General features: G+C 39.9%; 1 protein-coding gene across 4 annotated transcripts in view; it reads right to left on the reverse strand.

Annotated features, from left to right (window-relative positions):
* Nucleotides 1–21058, reverse strand: part of LOC124785632 (dihydroxyacetone phosphate acyltransferase) — a 134331-nt gene that overhangs the window by 78598 nt on the left and 34675 nt on the right. For all 4 annotated transcript variants that reach the window (XM_047254197.1, XM_047254196.1, XM_047254198.1 and 1 more), the window contains exon 10: nucleotides 3286–3365. In XM_047254197.1, coding sequence (XP_047110153.1) covers nucleotides 3286–3365 — 80 coding nt within the window. The remainder of the gene's footprint in view (nucleotides 1–3285; nucleotides 3366–21058) is intronic.

Raw genomic sequence — 21058 nt, forward strand, 5'->3', positions numbered from 1 at the left:
CAAACAGCGATAGAGGCGCTCCGCAACTCGGCTGAGCGCGGAAGCGCCACCTAGCTACGAACGGCGCCGGCCGCATGTCACGGCACGGCAGTTGAATAAGAGATACTGAGTTGTTATCATGTGACCAGCTATTGTTTCTATGTGAGTGTGTTTGAATATCCACGCAATTATTGGTGATTAAAGGTTATAACAATTACTAGGTGTATACTGCACTTAGTCATACTTTACAGGCTATACTGTACAGGTTTATTATTAAGCAGATCACCTGATTAGTGTCAGTAACATGCATCAGAAAAGTTGACATAAAATTACATTTGTTTCATTGCTCATTGATGAATTTGTAATATTAATACACTATACATAATTTTCTGTAACACAGGGAAAAATAAGGAGATTCCACAACCCTGGAATCAGGCAAGCAAATGAGTATATTAACGGAATTATGAACATCTTTCTGTAGTCTTAAAAAAGAAACAATACATCACAGAATATGACCATGTGTTAGTCTTAGCACTAGATTAACATTAAAGCTGACAAAAATACTTTCCCAAAGCAAAGGAGGCAGACAAACAATATGAAAAAAAACAAAAGTTGTTAATTACGCAATGCAACAGAAACACTGTATTATCTGGGAAAAAAAAACCTGTAACAAGAAACTGCCCAGTACAGTCTTACTTGCACTTTGTACATAACGAGTTATGTGTGTGCTTGACAAGTGTGTTGATTTAACATTCAACTGTTATTTCCCATTCAGATTGGTCTTTATTCTGCACAAGCATTTCTCTAACATCATAGATTTTTTTAATAATATGATAGTATGAGTGGCAGCAGTGTTATCATCAATCGTTCACAATGTAGATTAAAGAGACCTCAAATCTACAATTATTGATCTTCTCTAAATCTGTTTATAAACACATGGTAAAGAATTCTATGCATCCCTGTGTAACTACTTAACAGATCTGCGAGCAAAACTGAATATCAGTATGTTTTTAACACTTTCTTTTCAATTTCTCAAGAAAAGTGAGACATACCAATATTTTACTTATTTAGTGTCAAATCCCAAGATCTACTACTGGCAGAACATCTCATAACAGCTAAACTTCATGTGTCACACATATGAGAGAGAGAGAAGATGTCAGCATGCCAGTTCAAAGATTTAAACATTTTAACATCATATATTTTTGTCAATTTTAAGAATGGTACAGAAATCCAATTGTATTGATTGTTCCAAACTCACTCAAGTAAATTTAGATTATTTACTCTTATCTTAGATCCAACTGTGAAAAACACTTTTTCTCTGTATGACATCTGCTTCAAAGCCACAATCATATAGGAACAATAAGAAAATAGACTTATCACATCCTTTTCTTCTGGTTGTGTAGATGATAGCCCATACAACAAATGTATTGTTATTAACTGATATATGATCATCAGCATCCTCGTCAGCAGAAGCAACAATTTTACATTAACTGCATGATAAAGGCCTCCTCCAGACTTCTCCATACCCTATTGGCTTCAGCTATTTGCATTCATGTAGCTCCTGTATGTTTTGTAATGACCTTAACAAATAGTTCATCTCAGTTCTGTCTTATCTCTTTCAGTCCAGCAAACAATCTCCTCAGTCCACCTACCAGGTGTTCACTGGGCAGTAAGTCGAACTCACTTTCATTTGATTTTCATGAGAGCCATAATTGCATCTTCCATTCCAGACTGTTTCCAGATAAATTTCTTTGTTTTGTTCTCTTAAAAATTCCTGATAAACATCTCTCCAGTGATCACTAAACAACCCTCAACATTTATATGGTTTTTGCATTGTAAGTCCACATTCACAACCTTAAGTCAAAACTGCTACTGTACACTGCTGACTGTAGACTTCCCTTGTTAGTGATAACAGAAACTTGCTTTAGGGCCCCTAATTAGTTTACCAAAAGCACGCCAGGCCAGTTTTACTCTGTCTTATTCTGCCCATCCAACTTTTGTTCCCAATAACCATAAATAAACAAACTCTACTGGTTCAGGGTCAACTTTAATATTTTCTTTTCTGTATGTTTCTGCGCATTATTTTAGCCTTATTATAACTAATTTTCAGGCCTGTATGTTTCTGTGCATTATTTTAGCCTTATTACAACTACTTTTCAGGTCTGCCTCCACACTTACTCTATTGGATGGTTCAAGAAAGTTCCATTAATACACATTCCTTCTGTTTTCCTGTCTTAAGGGTTCTCTAGTGTTGCAGAGAAAAGCCTTGGTTACACAAAATACCCTCCTCCCTGACTCCTCTTTCAATTGTACATTTCTTACTATCTTGATCAAGTTTAAAGTACGCTGTAGCACTGATGAATTTATTTTATAGCATAGTAGCACTGGTTCAATCGATATCTTGTTTCTGAATACTAGTGCAGATTTTCTTGGAACTTGTCAATAGACAAAATGGTAATTCACACTCATTGCTTTACACTATAATTTTGTTAGCAACATGCAAATAGTCCACTGTGCCACATCCCCTTTGAAAGCCAGCTCATTACTTTGCATGCTTAAAAAGCAATGGTTTTTCTATTTAGTAGGTTATAATTTTAGTGAATACATTACACAGGAGGCGGCTCATACTACATAGGTTTTTTTTTTTTGTTTTTTTTTTATCTAACAATCATCTTTTTCTTTGTTTGCACCTATTTCTCATCTACATTCAGTCAGGGCAATGTCCTGAAAGCTCAAACATTTAGAAGTAGTTATCCACATCAGATAAATTCTTGCTCCTATAAGCTTGGCCAAAGTCTCTCCCTCCTCCCCTCCCCCTCCCCCAACATAGGTACTCTATCTGCAGGACAGTTTTACAAAAATGTTGCTGCAATACAGAACTTTATTTACCTTAACCAGAAATTGGTCTTCTACCAAATGTAGCAAGCATCTGCAAAAATTACTGCCAACAATTTCTAATTCATGGATATGAGGTTCAGATTATAAAAAGTTATTTTGACAATTATGTTCTTAGAATTGTGTATAATGCTCCTACAGTCACGTTACCAATACCTTAATAAATTTATTAATAATCTGTGATACTATGTACAGATTGTACAGTTCCATCCATTTACATGTTAGCTACTGTTAGATTTAGTTACCACTTATCAAAACTACTACTACTACTACTACTACTACTACTACTACTACAGTACAAGTAGCATGCACTCAATTAACAGGCTAAACAAATTCTGCAGTGCTAAGTTCTTTGTTCTAAGATATACAGCAAAACTTTCAAGAAGCAGTCAAGTGAAAATTCCAACATACCTTTACTTCCCATGCACCATTAAAGACAAAGTCATGTGACAGAAGTAACCGTATGAAGTGGTACTTCCTAAATAGTTTATCTGAAGAATAAAAACAAACAAATGTGCATTCTGCAGGCTATTGAAGACAAATGTTATAATCACACCTGAAAATAGTTCTTAATATTAAATTGCAAGAGATTTATGTACATTTATACACATAACTCAAAACAACTGCTCACTTCATGGTGAAATAGAAAACGTCAAGGATACTATAGCAATCACATAGTCTGCGTGGTAACACAAAAAGTTTAGTGTCAAAATTCAGACAGAAAAACTAAGTGTGTTGTTGTTGTTGTTGTTGTTACTATTATTATTATTATTATTATTATTATTATTATTATTATTATCATCATCATCACACATTACCCTATAATACTATTCAACAAAAATGCTTTCTGTAGTTTACAGACAAAATTTTCTCAATTGTCGAATACTTGGAATTATTAAGCATATCTTGACAATTTCAGTGCTCTTGATACATTTACCTGTCAATTACCATTTTATTAAAGTTAACTACATTTTCGTTGGTAGACAGATAAATGAAAACTTCTATATAGGATCAAAGGTCATGCAAATAAATTTCTATGCATATGGCTGGGAAGTACATACAAGTAGTAAAAGAATTCTTAGTTCAAGCTAACAATATCTAGCATCATTTGAGACCAAGAGGCATCTTGCTTCAAAACAACAGAAATACTGAAAACTATAGCAACAAGACTTTTATGCATTATGATAGTAGAACACTGCGACAAATTGATACAGGTTTTCAGAAATAACTGCAACCTTTTGCCTTTTGTGAGGGTTCAACTTTTATTTTACTATGATCAGCTTCAAGTAACCTAGGGCTCATCATCAGGCAGTATAAAGGCATCTTGAAACAAGTCATTGTAAAATAAAAATTGAGCCATCACAAAAGACGAGTGGTTGTAGTTAATTTTGAAAACCTTTAACCCCAGTAATGTTAATAGCCCCCCCTCTCTCTCGTCCTCCCTTTCCCTCCCCCCCCCCCCCCCTCCAAGGTGAAAGGAAAAGAGAAACTGGTGTTATATTTAAGAGCTTTCCCATTAACGTAAATGGGGACAATTTCACACGCTGATGACCTATTGTGTTATTTCTTCTCTTTTCAACATGTTATTCATCAGTTCTGCCAGGAATAAAAAAGCTTAGGTTGTAGAAGCAGTTATTTCACTTGAACCCAGTGCCATCAGAGACATGTGTCACTTTTATTTATGTAGACACGAAGTGCAATTAGTTTAGATTTTAAATTGGCAGAATGTGCTGGATGCACCTTACTTGCAAACAGTTTCATCCTCAGAATTTTGTTGACTGCTGATAGCAAAGCATAAGGGCACACCTCTTGAGTTACCATTTCCTTGCATTAGTTACATTTTATACAGTAAAAACATGGTTCAGAAGAACTGCTTTTGGATCAGTGTTTTTCAACAAACGTCAAACAATTCCAGTCAGATAACCATCCAAAAGGTGTGTGTTCTGTGAATAAGTAAATGGGCATGATATGACATGCCAACCATATTTAGAGCCACATGAAAAAATTTCCTAAGCAGTCACCTACCCATCACCGCCTTATGGTAACCAGGGAAAGCAGCAGACAATTTCCATCACCTAAATAAAGTTATTAGAGGAAATTACAGTACGGTGTTATTTAGTCAAGGCAAACCATGAGGTTGCAATGGTTTACCAAGAAGCATATGAAGAAGATGACAAACTCCTGCTCCACAAGATTATTGATGGCTTTTTCCCAAAAGAGAGAGATCACGAAAATGGTTACTTCCTTTGATAACTGCACTCATGTGCTTTCAATTATATTCATTTCACACAAAATATCTGAGAGTCACATATTAAATACCGAGTAACATAATGCTCGGTTATTAGTGTTGACAGCTTTGATAATGTTTTGCACTTAGATGAAAATGTTATGTCCAGCACTATCTTTGAGCACTCCTTTGCCAACCCACAGGGTCACTTTCTCGTCTCATTAGCTAACAGTCATTGCCACTGCAACAACATGATTGATAGGGGCACAACATTTTAACACTGGCTGATGAATCTCTCTCTCTCTCTCTCTCTCTCTCCCTCTCTCTCTCTCTCTCGCCCCCCCCCCCCCCTCCCTCCCCGGTCTGCTCTCATTTGTGGCTTGCAACCTCTGCAGGAAGACATGTTACAAGTGAATGCCTGGATGGTTTTTCCACTCACATGCCAGCTTCAACACCTCCCCGTTTCATTTCCCACTATTGGGACTTTTAAAATGGTAATTGTAGGTGTTTGTTCTACATCTACAGCTACATTTATACTCCGCAAGCCACGCAATGGTGTGTGGCAGAGGGCACTTTACGTGCCACTGTCATTACCTCCCTTTTCTATTCCAGTTGCATATGGTTCGCGGGAAGAACGACTGTCTGAAAGCCTCCGTGCGCGCTCGAATCTCTCTAATTTTACATTCGTGATCTCCTCGGGAGGTATAAGTAGGGGGAAGCAATATATTCGATACCTCATCCAGAAACGCACCCTCTCGAAACCTGGCGAGCAAGCTACACCGCGATGCAGAGGGCCTCTCTTGCAGAGTCTGCCACTTGAGTTTGCTAAACATCTCCATAACGCTATCATGGTTACCAAATAACCCTGTGACAAAACGCGCCACTCTTCTTTGGATCTTCTCTATCTCCTCCGTCAACCCGATCTGGTACGGATCCCACACTGATGAGCAATACTCAAGCATAGGTCGAACGAGTATTTTGTAAGCCACCTCCTTTGTTGATGGACTACATTTTCTAAGGACTCTCCCAATGAATCTCAACCTGGTACCCGCCTTACCAACAATTAATTTTATATGATCATTCCACTTCAAATCGTTCCGCACGCATACTCCCAGATATTTTACAGAAGTAACTGCTACCAGTGTTTGTTCCGCTATCGTATAATCATACAATAAAGGATCCTTCTTTCCATGTATTCACAATACATTACATTTGTCTATGTTAAGAGTCGGTTGCCACTCCCTGCACCAAGTGCCTATCCGCTGCAGATCTTCCTGCATTTCGCTACAGTTTTCTAATGCTGCAACTTCTCTGTATACTACAGCATCATCCGCGAAAAGCCGCATGGAACTTCCGACACTATCTACTAGGTCATTTATATATATTGTGAAAAGCAATGGTCCCATAACACTCCCCTGTGGCACGCCAGTCTGTAGATGTCTCTCCATTGATAAGAACATGCTCTTACTTTGTTTATCAGGCGACAGTGCGGAACTGTATCGAACGCCTTCCGGCAGTCAAGGAAAATAGCATCTACCTGGGAGCCTGTATCTAATATTTTCTGGGTCTCATGAACAAATAAAGCGAGTTGATTCTCACACGATCGGCTGTTTCCGGAATCCATGTTGATTCCTACAGAGTAGATTCTGGGTTTCCAAAAACGACATGATACTCGAGCAAAAAACATGTTCTAAAATTCTACAACAGATCGATGTGAGAGATATAGGTCTATAGTTTTGCGCATCTGCTCGACGACCCTTCTTGAAGACTGGGACTACCTGTGCTCTTTTCCAATCATTTGGAACCTTCCGTTCCTCTAGAGACTTGCGGTACACGGCTGTTAGAAGGGGGGCAAGTTCTTTCGAGTACTCTGTGTAGAATCGAATTGGTATCCCGTCAGGTCCAGTGGACTTTCCCCTGTTGAGTGATTCCAGTTGCTTTTCTATTCCTTGGACACTTATTTCGATGTCAGCCATTTTTTCGTTTGTGCGAGAATTTAGAGAAGGAACTGCAGTGGAGTCTTCCTCTGTGAAACAGCTTTGGAAAAAGGTGTTTAGTATTTCAGCTTTACGTGTGTCATCCTCTATTTCAATGCCATCATCATCCCGGAGTGTCTGGATATGCTGTTTCGAGCCACTTACTGATTTAACGTAAGACCAGAACTTCCTAGGATTTTCTGTCAAGTCGGTACATAGAATTTTACTTTCGAATTCACTGAACGCTTCACGCATAGCCCTCCTTACGCCAACTTTGACATAGTTTAGCTTCTGTTTGTCTGAGAGGTTTTGGCTGCGTTTAAACTTGGAGTGAAGCTCTCTTTGCTTTCGCAGTAGTTTCCTAACTTTGTTGTTGAACCACAGTGGGTTTTTCCCATCCCTCACAGTTTTACTCGGCACGTGCCTGTCTAAAACACATTTTACAATTGCCTTAAACTTTTTCCATAAACACTTAACATTGTCAGTGTCGGAACAGAAATTTTCATTTTGATATGTTAGGTAGTCTGAAATCTGCCTTCTATTACTCTTGCTAAACAGATAAACCTTCCTCCCTTTTTTTATATTCCTATTAACTTCCATATTCAGGGATGCTGCAACGGCCTTATGATCACTGATTCCCTGTTCTGCACTTACAGAGTCGAAAAGTTTGGTCTGTTTGTTATCAGTAGGTCCAAGATGTTATCTCCCCGAGTCGGTTCTCTGTTTAATTGCTCGAGGTAATTTTCGGATAGTGGACTTAGTATAATGTCACTCGATGCTCTGTCCCTACCACCTGTCCTAAACATCTGAGTGTCCCAGTCTATATCTGGTAAATTGAAATCTCCACCTAAGACTATAATATGCTGAGAAAATTTATGTGAAATGTATTCCAAATTTTCTCTCAGTTGTTCTGCCACTAATGCTGCTGAGTTGGGAGGTCGGTAAAAGGAGCCAATTACTAACCTAGCTCGGTTGTTGAGTGTAACCTCCACCCATAATATTTCACAGGAACTATCCACTTCTACTTCACTACATGATTATTGTTATAGTGTTCATTCTGGCTTCAAATCATTTATTGACCCTTACTGCTTTCTTTCAATAACTCAAGTCTATATTACGGCATTCTAACAATTGTATCACCACTACAAATGTCCAGCTGGATAAAAATTAAGTAATCAATAACAGAGTCTGCTTCACTGAGTTGATTACATCATCCCCCTTTGTCACATGAGTAAACTCAGTTTGAATATGGAATTTCTTCAGAATTGTCAGTAAGATGACCATCAGTGGTTCCACATATACAAAACAGATCTGCTTATTTTTCTCCAGGTTTTCTTTGTTAAAGGTGTCTTTTCATTGCAACCATGCATAAGCTGATGTTTACATGGATGATCCAAACTATCAGACTACATCATGCTTTGTGAATACTGGATTATCCTCAATTTATTGATCATTTAGATTTAAACCAATTTTTCACAATTCCATTTAAGTATGCACAACAGCCTGGGCACTGAAGAGCATACTGAAGAAAATAAATTATATAAAACAATAAACTAATCAAAATAGTACAGTAATAATACAGGGGTAACATATTCAAATGGTTGAGTGCACAAAAAGCTGTTTCACATATTTTAAAACTTAGCAACTATTTCCACCTAAGTGTTATTTCAAAAATCTTTTGGGAGGAACTTGGAAGAGAAGAAAATGTTCTACAGCTGCTTAACATTTCAAAGTCAAAATTCAAAAACAGAAGGTCATTCAAACCTTGTGCTGCACTCTCATTAGAAGACTTGTCACAGCCAAGCAGCTAGCTTAACTAGCCGTAACTTGTTCATGCCTTCCAGTCCCCCTCCCTCCCACCTCCTATAGCACTGTATGAAGATGAGGTTTACTGCCTGCAGATTGCTTTACATTGTGACCCTGTGGGGATGTTGCATACTTTCACTGCTGCTGTTTCTGCCAGTTTGTTGTCCATAATTGTCACATGACTTGATACCAAGAAGAATAACCTATCCCAACATTGAGGTTATACGTTTGGGCTGGTTCTTCTGCTGGGTAAATGCAATAGTTGGATTATGCATATGCAGGGACTCTCTGACTATGTGAGGAATTTTGTAGCCTAAGTACAAGTCACCAGCTTCATTAACATAAAGATTACTTGTCCCTCAGCTCCTTAGTACACAACTGGGGCAAGCTGCAAAGCAGCCAATAGTGTCCCCCATCTGAGACCCTTCACTGTAAACTGGTATGTAATTTCAGTATTAGCATAAGCAAGGTACCCTTGACATTAAGTTTTCATTGGAAGAGGAGGGGGTGAGAGAAGGGGCAACTATTAGGAACGTTGTGAGCACACATAGCACATGCACTACTGCAGAAACTGCTAGAGTGGGATGGGGCAGATAAGGGAAACATTGTGAACTAGATAAAGGGGCTACACAGTTCCCTAAGGAACACCTTCAAATCCATCTGCTCTGAACCAGACCTGATGGCTTTGATGGCATTTTTGAAGAATTTTTATTTCTTCGTTCATTTTGCCCTATATGACAGTGATCATTCTTGTGGTCAAGGATGCAAATACTTTTCTAGTTGGCAATTTCACTATTGATTCTGTTACATGTTGTTTAGCAAGTGCCTTGACAGGAATGCAAGTAACACGGGGAGTAACATTAAATGGCATTCTATTTTTGCACTTGCAAATGCTAGGACTTGTGCTGTTTCTTCTGACAGTCTGTGTTGCAGATTTCACTTTGGGAACTTGTTTCTTTATGACTGATGCAAATTGTAGAGTAAAAGCCTGAGACTGTACGGCTTCATACAACTTTTGCATCACCACATGAAACGTGTTTAACAACTCTCAGACTGCTTTCACAGTGCCACTGATGTCAAAGGATTCCACCGACGGCCAACACCGTCCAAACATGACCGATCTTTTCAAATCAGTATGTCACTACATGCACGATCACAATGTAGCCAATTTCTTCACCAGAACATACAGACTTTGGACAACAATCAGCGAAATTCAAATCACTTTGTTTTTTCGGTCATAATGGCTGACATGACATGCAACATGGTCTGTGGGAAACTGATAAGTTTACTGAAAGGAGTAGTTCGGGGTAAACTGAGGATGAAAAATATCAAATCAAGATGTAGCTCAGAATCTATGGACTGTAATCGCAGGTTTATTGGAAACCAATAGTAGACAAAATCTTTGTCAGGAATTTTAGTGTAGATTATAACCTTGAAAAATAATTTAAGTGACAAGGATGGTGTATTTTATGATTAAAGTTACTGTAGAGACATTTTTTGGTTGTGATAGGTGGACATTAGCTGTCTACAAACTTTTGTTATTGCTTACTGGCATTTTTATGCCAGTAGCCTGGTTATTCTGTTCCATGAAATAGTTTGCAAATGTGGTACACAAGTTTTTCGACTTTACAGTGCTTTAGGTGTTCAGGGTATCTTATTCCAAGCTTTGTGCTTGTCTTTCACATGTACGCTGAATGACAGCCATTGAAGGTTAACCGAAATTTGTCTACACCACTTCAAATAAATTAAAGAAAACAGATTTCTAGTGGTTGCCTAGAGCTGTGATTTGAGCTCTATCAAAACATCCAATACTCACATTAAAGTTGCAATTCTGGTTCAAGTAAAACAAGAAGTGACATGGTGATTACATCTTTCCAATGATTAGGCCTCTGCTACATTCTGAAAAGTTTTTGTGATATTTTGGATGCTATTTGCCATGCCCTAAATACCAATTTAAAAGCTAATAATTTCACTCCTGCACCCCCAAATATTGCGAAGTTTTAAATTTATTCTGTATCAAATTTTGGAGCTATGCTTCATGCAAATGTCCTAAGACAATGTAATATGGCTGACACTCTTTATTACGAACTACATTGAATCTGAAATAATACTGCCACCAGAAATCTTGTTATGTCCTTTCTCAAATCCAATGGGCAAGTGGTCGAAAAGCAGTGTAGTTTCCAGTGCTAGAATTAGATTATCTGAATATACCTACTGCCAGTATGGCATGAATGTACATCGTTTTTAGAATAAAGTGAACTGGGTGTGACACCGCAAATCTACTTTTCATTAATTAAATAATGCTTGCTTACCCACCCACAAATTTTACCCATTCAGCATATAATAGAAAATCTACTTTTTAGCACGTGAATTAATCATTATGTGCACATGACCTCATTAGCACAGGCTTCATACTCTGAAGTCGCCACTACAGCATAATAAACCACACTCTGAATAATGTGTTTTGGAGAGATCCTTAGAGTGGTGTATCATTGAAATTACATATTTTCATAATACATGGGTATTTTGTAAAACTTGTTTCTTAATTCCGATAACTGAAGACAGAGTGTACAGTAGCCGAAACATTCTTTTTGAGACAGTTATAGCTGATTCGGCATCTTTTTAATAGATCCTACCCTTGGAGGTTAAAATCTAACCTAACCAGCTCAATCCTGCCAAAAACTGATGAATGAGATCTGATGCACCATGACCAAGATGTCATTGGACAATGCTGTTGGGCGACCTCTGGCAACGGCAGCTGATGGCTGTTGTCGGTGCTACTGTAAACAAAGCCTTAGCCCTTTCTACTTTCTTCTCTTCCATGAATACTGAATATTCTCTATCCCATATCTGATGATGCTTTGAGAAACCTAAACATCCTCATGGATCCAAGCATTACACTACTGGGTTTTGAACAGATGGCCCATAATTGCCAGAAGTTCCTTGCATTCTGCATTCCAATGTGGTAGGGCCAAATCAACTTATGAAATTTGAAGCAACTGGTTTTGTGACAAATCAGCAGACCCTCAGCCATACTTAGTGTGAGTTAAGCATGGTTTTCTTTGTGCTTCACCAGCAACTAAAACAGTGGTGTAAAAAGCTTAAAGAAGAAAATAACTTTTGTATCATTGTCACTGCCAAGCAACACAACTTGATGAAATTTGAACCATACAAAGAAAGAAGTGCTGCAGCAGAGTAAAGCAGGTAACTAAGAAATGCACTGAGGTAAACAGAAATGGCACTTTTATTCAAAGACAATAATTACACTGAAGGGGTACCCCAGACATTACAAATTGCAAGACACGGTTTTTAATAATGTACGTGATCACCACAAATGGCAATTCATGTTCTACAACATGCCCCATGCTGGTTCGTAAGCATTTTCTGAGGTAGGGTGTCCCATAGCTCCACCAGCACAGTTGACAACTGCTCGACAGTCATTGGTGATGTGCGTCAATACGTCTCCTAAACACATCCTGCATTTAAGCTGGGAGGAACAGGCATGGCAGTACATTCACTAAATATCTTTTCATTCAAAGAGCTCCTCCACCAGCTCAGTTCGATACGGCTGTACTTTGTAATACATAATAATGAAGTCAGGGCTAAATGCACCCTTGACACGGTGCACGTGAGGAACGAGTAGTGTCACAAGGGCATTAACTGGTGAGTGTACCGTGTTCAAATATTTTGAGGGCAGTATGCCCATGCAATACTATTTCTGCACACACCGTAATAGCTGGACCACCAAACAATCATGGCAACACGTAATGTTGCAGGGGTGGAAGGACCTCCAAATCTTTGAACAAGATGCAATCATCGGTTAACACCCTTGTGCCCCTACTCCTTCCCCACGGGCATCTTTTCAGATATGTGTTTGGCCTTCTTTCATTTTTGTGGAAGCTAATGTGTGATCTCGTTGAACAGAACAGGTGGTGGATCTCTTCATATGAGAGGATATTCGGCAAATGCACAGGGCTGCCCCCCCCCCCCCCCCCCCCCGCCCCACCACCACCACCACCACCACCTTAAATACCATTGAGCATGTGCATGATGTGCTGGAGAGACGTTCTGCAGTATGTCCATAGGCATCAATAACCGTTCAGCAGTTGTCAGCCGTGCTGGTGGAGGAGTGAAACGTCCTATCACAAGAACTCCTTACCCATCTTGTGGTCAGCATGGGAGCACATTGCAGAACATGACTTGCCACCATGGTGATCACACCCCATATTAACAACCATGATCCCCCCTTTTGGTAAAGTCCAGGGGCCCCTTCATGACTGCAGTGACTTCAATGCAATTATTGTCTCTGAATGAAAGTGGCATTTCTGTTCGTCTCATTACATATTTCTTTCAGTTACATTCTGTACTACACTGTGTCAGTTCTTTCTATGTACAGTTCACATTTCATTGATCTATGTTATTTGGCAGTGACACATCATGTGTAAATTACTTCCATCCTCAAGTTTCGCACTCCAGTGTATTTCCACTTGCATTATAAAAAATCCTTACTGCTATTATGTATTTCAGCCATGTGAGATATTCCCAAGCCTATTAATAGCCTTTACGAGAGTTGATTCTTTGTGAAAGGGCAAAGTTTCAGCTAGGAACATCCCATTACAGAGACATTTAATATCCTTCAGTGTTCCTCAATTTTGTTCCATCACTTTCTATATGTGAAAGGAGAGTGTTTCAAATTTCTTATTTACATTTTCACAAACTGCATGACTTTTATGATGACAATGTTTTGTTGTTGTTGTTGTGGTGGTGGTGGTGGTGGTGGTGGTGGTTACTGTGAATATGACCGCAGGTTAAGTAAGATCTCTCAACTTTTCAGTTACTAGCATCCTTACTGCAACTTCTGAAGACAAATTTCATTAAAATCTTTAAAACTAAAACTGAAACTATAAATCAAAATTGCTTTCTATTCTCTCTCTCATACATTCACCCTGTTTATCATAAACATAAAAGTGTGTGTTTCTGTTTTAAAATAATGATACAGTTAGACATACCAAACAATAAGTCACTATATTGTGGTTGGCTGATCACGAAACAAATGGATGAGCATGCTATCATGAGTATACACTAAAATTTCCTGTGTAACACATTAGGCAGAAGACTGAACATATTACAAAAGTTTAAAATACATACACTTGTTTAACCACCACCCAAAATATAGGGAAGATCAGGTGATAAACCAGTTGTGCACTCTTGTCATAATGAAATACATTTTCAGTTAAAATAAGGTGTACAAATATTTCTGTGCCATACTGGGAGAGCCTCTGTAACTCTCAGTGACATGTGGCCTTGTTGCTTGACAACAAGTTCACAGCATGTAAGGGGATGGAACATGGTGTCCTTGGCTACTTCATCATTAGTCTCATTTTCCTGAATTCCCATGGTTATAGCAAAAGAGACATTGCAAACACTTTCAGGTGTCACTGAAGAAGGATGCCTTGTAAACTGGCTGAAGACGTCTAGCCGGCAGCTTTCCTGCCATACTATAGGACAACAAGCAGCAAGTTAAGATGTGTACTGCAGAGACATGGATTGAGACCAGTGTTCTAGCCCACTCACAAGATACGAGATATGCTGTGAACTGTTAAAGAGGACATGGCTCTTCATGTGCCTGGTGCATAAGATGTCCCTTGTGTGTGCGGCAGTATCTATATTGGCCAGACAATTTGTACAGTTGCAGAACATTGTACCGAGCACAAGAGACACATTAAACAAAGAGAGCTCAACAAGTCAGCCATAGCTGAGCATTGCCTGGAAAGTGGGCATAAAATACAGTTTGAGAACATGAGAGTCTTGGCTTGTGCGTCAACATACTGGGATTCCACTATAAAAGAGGCGGCTGGGTTTAAATGGAACATTAACAATTTTAACAGGGACCAGGGGTACACACTGAGTAGGGCCTGGGGGCAAGTTTTAGATGCTGAAAGGAAGCAACGAAGGATGTTTAACACTTACAGGGAGGCAGAAGTGACAGTTTCAACCATGGCACCAGTCCCTTACGCCACCTGACGTCACTCTGTGCTGCAGCACACTGGAGCTGCTATGAGCTGCCCATCTCAGCTTCCGCGCATGCATTGTTTTGGCCATCTCTGATTGGTGCCAGTGACTGTAATCGTGGATATAAAAGAAGAAAATCATGCCAGCCCTGGCAGACAGTAGTTTTACTCCTGACGATGATGTGGAGGTAACCATCGAAAGCTCGAGAATTTTATTCGAATTGTTGGGGTTTGAAAACCAAGAAGATTTTATATAGACGTGCCACCATGAAAGACTGAGGGCACATTTTACAGCTCCAATTTAAACGTCACAGTGCCTGCAATAGCAATTAATGGGATAATCTCCACAGCAAGGAGTCCTATACAGTGTGTACTATTTATGGACAGATTTTGCTATTTTCTGTTCCACTTCTAGCTCTGTGACCACTACTCAACAGTTGTAGCTCACTATTAAGATGTTGGAGGAGTGGGTGGACATTAACATTCTTGTCAAATTCTTAAACTGATTGAACTTGTAATGTGGCACACTGTTCTGATACTAAAAATAATCATCACTTTCGATCATAGACTAATGTGGCTTCTACATGTAATGGAATCTAAAGACAATAAACTTATGGGTATTGATTTTATAGTTCTTTGGCTGTAGATCACGTGGAGCAGACATAGCCCTTCAGATCGAAGTTCTAAAAGGCTTTAGTGTTGTCACTGATTATGGGTTAATAAGATCATCATGTTTCAAAATTATTAACGTATTTCATCATGAAGGCCAGACAAGTCAAACAGTTGCAGAACATCATACAGAGCACAAGAGACATATTAAATAAAGGGAGCTTGACAAATTGGCTTTAACTGAGCGCTGCCTGGTAAATGGACACAAAATACAGTCTGAGAACACGAGAGTCTTGACTCATGAATCAACATACTGGGATTCCGTTGTAAAAGGGGTGGCTGAGATTAGAATGAACAGCAACAAATTAACAAAAACCAGGGGTACACACTGAGTACAGCATGGGGGCAGGCTTTGGATGTTGAAAGGATGCCACAAAGGATGCTCAAGACTTGTAGGGAGGCGGGAGTGGCAGTATCTAACATGGCACTGGCCCCTTGCGCCATCTGACGTTGCTCAGTAACGCGGTGGGCTGAAGCTGCTATGAGTTGCCTGACTCACCTTCGTGCACACTTTGTTTTGGCCTCTCTGATTGGTTCCCGCAATTGTTATGATGGGTGTATAAGAGGAAAATCATACCAGCCCCAGTAGTCAACAGTTATACTCCTGACGACGATGGTAGAGATAGCTGTCATTAGCTCGAGAATTTTATTTGAAGTGATGTGGCTTGAAAACCGAGAAGATTTTATACATGGAGTCATAACAGATATATCTTAATGCTGCTCAAAAGGGTCATACAAAATGTGACTGATGCATTGATTTAAAAGCATCCAACATCTCTCTCCTTTTCAGTAACTCTTATTTCTTGTGAGGTGGATAGTTTATTTCTAGATCGATATACACTGTTAATTTTGGACTTTTGAATTTCCAACTCCTCAACATAAACTGCACAGTCCATTCCACACTGTATGCTTATTTAATCACTTTACCCAACACAGGTAAGCTGCATTCCATATTAGATTTATCTGTGGATTTAACACACTTTCCACTACTACCTTTAATTGCATGGTAATATCGTGGGGCCAAATTAGAGCAGTGGGTTTCCACAGTGGTTATAAACTTATTCAGACATATTTGATGAAAACGCTCTCATTTGAAAAATTTATTAGCACAGCAGCAAAAAAAACACAGGGAACTAAAAATCCCTGCCTTCTTACATTCCAGCAGTATGGTCAAACTGAATACAAGTATAAAGATAACTTTTTTCATTCATTCATTTTATTATATTCTTGACACCCAGTACTCTTTCATTTTTCCATTTTTCTGTCAATTCATTAATGTTAACTGACACTGCTGACACTGGGAACCTCTGGTGCAGCAAACTTAGTGTGAATGCCTCTTTCTCCAAACAAGATAATTTGGTAGAGCAAAATATAAACAATATATTTTCACACTGCGACATTATATGAGCCTTACTGTAACTACTCTTTGCATTTTAGTTTTCTACGTCTTTCATTGTCTTTCCCGTCTGTTTCTCACCCCCCCCCCACCTCTGTTACGTACAATGCACTTAGCTTTTCGCTCTTATTAACTCATGCACGATGTTTTAGTAGTAATCTCTGTCTTGCATATTACCCTGTCTTCCACCTTTAAGCTCTCAGGTTGTCAAATCTCATCTGACACAGTCCCCAACAATCAGTCTTTCCTTCTCATCCCACATGTTAAGTCTCCCCTGACCCGAGTTTTGGGTGACTTTTCCTAAATCTATCCCTTTTCCTGGACCTCTCCAGTCCTTTTCCTTTGCCCTTCTTCCTCCCCCTTCAAGCCTTCTGCCTGAAGAAGGAACCACTGGCTCTGAAAGCTTGCCAATTACAACAGTCTTACGTGTGTGACTTGTGGTCGCTTGGTGAGGAGATTTTTGATCTATCCAATTAAATAATTTTATAATAAATTTTGATACTGCTGTTTATTTTGTTTTTTCTATTTTGTTGGAGGCCTTAGGTACCACTTGTCAGAGATCAAGGGAACAAAACCTGTACACGCATTCACTATATAATAAAGTGTTCATAACCTGTTTCTGGTCAGTGTAAAAACTGCTGTGCACATGTAAACACAGTCATTCTGGATTCTCCCTCTCCCTCCCTTTACAGTTGGACTTTATTGTGATTTCATAGAAATCAGTCATGGACAATCTGTTTAACTGGCCTGGCACTGCTTTCAGAATTGCAGGTGTTAATTTGTAAAAAAAAAAAATATACATACAACCGTAATTTTAAATAAGGCAAACGAAAATAATCACACAGGGCCAGAGTCATCTTACGGGGGTATAGCTGACAGTCAGCATTATGTTTTGTCCAATAACGAGTAACATTATTGACAATACGTTGTTATGTAGTCTATGCACCAAGGATATGCATGCAATTCAGGGCATTCTCGTGTGACATGAGTAAGTGTGATTCTTGAGGTTTTTCCTATAAATCAATCACTGACTTATTTTCAGACATAATGCTGGAACACTATTTCTTGAATCATGCCACATATGAGAGCTGATAGTGGTAGTAGTAGTAGAGGGGTTTGTGGGCGCACGACAGCAAGGTCTTCAGCGCCCGTGCAGTATCATAGTGAGACGGGTGTCAAGAAAAAAAAAACCTCAGAACATTGACATAAAACGGAACATAAAACACGGGGAACAATCATTGAAAAAATGTGCTCACCCACACCGAAGCATGGGATGAAGCAGGGCGTCAGCAGTAAAACATGGACAACACAGGAAGAAAATGGTAGAGGGAGCTAAAACAATGTAGCAGATGGAAGTGGCTGGCTGACCGCAAGGAAAAAAGGGAGGAGTCAGCCACTCTGCAACACACTAAAACCTCCAGTCTAAAAGTTTAGGCCAGAGTCCAGACACATCACAAAACTTAAAAACCCTAGACACACACGTCTCATCGCTAGCTAAAACACAAGGCAGATCCCCATCAACTTGTGCTTCTGCCCGTGCATCACGGTATAAAATGCAGCCTGTTAAAATGTGCCGGACAGAGATGTGCACACCACAAGCATCACAAAACGGAGGATCCTCCCGCCGTAATAAAAAGCTATGTGTGGGAGGACAGTGCCCGATCCGAAGACGTGTGAGGGCCACCTCTTCCCGCCTGAGCAACCGGCAGGAGGAACGCCACGGCCCAGTGGTTGACTTTACCGACCGCAGTTTATTGGCCGTCACCGCCAGCCATTCGTCCTCCCACAACTCCATGCACTTCCTGTGGAGTGCAGCGATGACTGACTGCAAGGGGATAGGACACTGGACCACATCCTGCCCTCTGCAGGCCTCCTTGGCAGCCCGATCAGCCTGTTCATTGCCCCAAATGCTGACATGACCAGGCACCCAGCAGAAGGATACCTCTTTACCCCACTGTTGGAGCAAGTACAGTTGGTCATGTATCAGCTGGACCATCTCCTCAGTTGGGTATAGGTTCTGCAGTGATTGTAAGGCACTAAGAGAATCGGAGCAGAGAAGAAATCGATCGCCCCAAACACGATGCATCTGCTCCAGTGCCTTCAGGATCGCGTGGAGCTCCGCTGCGAAAACGGTATATTCAGCAAGGAGGCGAATCCGGGTAACATGATCAGGGAACACCACAGAACAGCCAAGGAAATTCTCCTGTTTGGAGCCATCAGTGTAAACGACAGTGAAACCGTGATGCACATCTAAAATGTTAAAAAACAGTGACTGGAATGTAAAATCTGGCGTGCCATCCTTCTTAAAACGAGTCAAATCTAAAATAAGTTTGGGACGCCGGAGGAGCCAAGGTGGAGATCTGCTCCAACCGCGACGTAAAACACGAAGACCAGCCACAGACATCGCAGCAAGGCAATCCTGTGCGCGAATCCCATAGGGCTGCGTCGCACGTTGCCGGTTATGAAATAACCGTGCCAGAGGAGGCCGAGCAACGGTATGGTATGCAGGTGTGTAGGGTGTGGACAAAGTTTTATACGCCTGGCGTACCGTAAGGAGCCGTCGCCGCATATGAAGTGGCGGTTCACCTGCCTCTGCACAGAGGCTTGGTATGGGGCTAGTTCGGAATGCCCCAGTGGCCAACCGAAGCCCTTCATGGTGGACAACGTCCAAAATCTTTAAGTACGAAGGCCTCGCAGACCCATACACCGTGCACCCATAATCGAGCCGAGATTGCACAAACTGGAGCAGACAAGTCCTGTCAGCTCCCCATGTACTGTGACTAAGACATTTTAAAATACTTAAAGCCTGAAGCGACCGCCGTTTCAGGTCTTTAAGATGAGGTAACCACGTGAGCCTCGAGTCAAAAATGAGCCCCAGAAATCTCACTATGTCTTGAAAAGTAAGAATAGTGTCCCTCAAGCGCAACTCAGGAAAGGTTAAAATCGAACGAGAACGGTTAAAAAGAACACATACAGACTTCTCGGTGGAAAACTTAAATCCACTCCTCTATATGAGAGCTGTCAACAAATTTTCAATGTGAGTCACAGGCAGCAAGCTGGATGTAATTCACACTTATTATACCTCTAGATGTCAGTGCACCTTTCCCCAATGATCTATTGTGTTCAACCTCGATCACCAAAACTGATATGTAAGAGGGTCCATCAAAGAAGGAAATCACTTCAAACTTTTTCACATACTGAACCGTCTTTGTACTTTTTAATTTTGATGAATTTAGTAATTTAAAGACTACTTACAAATCAATTTTTCAGAACAACGATGCAATTAAGTTCAATTAGAAACAGAGACAGAATTGGGACAGTCCTCCCCAGGATGTGTTAGGCTATGCCATGAGTAGCTGAAGCTCACTACAAACTAGCTTTCTTTCACATTTGCTTGTGTTCAGCTGTTAGCAGTCTTTGACACCTATTGCATGCAGCAGCAAATATGTGAAAGCAATCATGCATAATAATAGTGGATGCACTATCCAAGGAAACATTAAATCCCTCTCCCTTAATAATATTGGCAGCCATGTTGTTCACAAACATTTTCACCGGGGTCAAGGCTATTTGAATGCCCTATTTTGAACTGAAGCCAAAGTATCTTTAAGGTGTTTGGCTCACTAAAATATGGTCAATTGTGTGACACCATCTTTCTCATATGTAACATTTAACAAGTATCTGTAGTATATTTCAAGAGATGGAGTAAAATTTCAATTGATTCAACTCCATTTTTTGTAGGTGACTGTTTACCTAATTGTACTGTTATTTGGCCTCAATCAGATCTGTGCAGGCAGTTGCTCACAGTGCATGAAGACTTCTCCTCAACAAAATGTTAATGCCTTTTGTAAGATGCACAAGATAATAAAAAATTAATACCACTCTTTAATGACTTGTACTCTTAATTAACAAAGTGGACTAGCATACCTGAATGATAAATCTGTATGCCTCTAATATCTGATTGGAAAAATGTCTACAGTCACCAACAGATTAGGTTACAGTTGGGCCAGAAACAACGCGAAAAATTATGTGTTACAGGATTCAAGTTGTCATTTTACACCACTCTATTCATTTTCTGATATATTCCGATTTTGTTTTTTTG

The sequence above is a fragment of the Schistocerca piceifrons genome, chromosome 1 (genome assembly GCF_021461385.2).
Source record: "Schistocerca piceifrons isolate TAMUIC-IGC-003096 chromosome 1, iqSchPice1.1, whole genome shotgun sequence".
Classification (NCBI taxonomy): Eukaryota; Metazoa; Arthropoda; class Insecta; order Orthoptera; family Acrididae; genus Schistocerca; species Schistocerca piceifrons.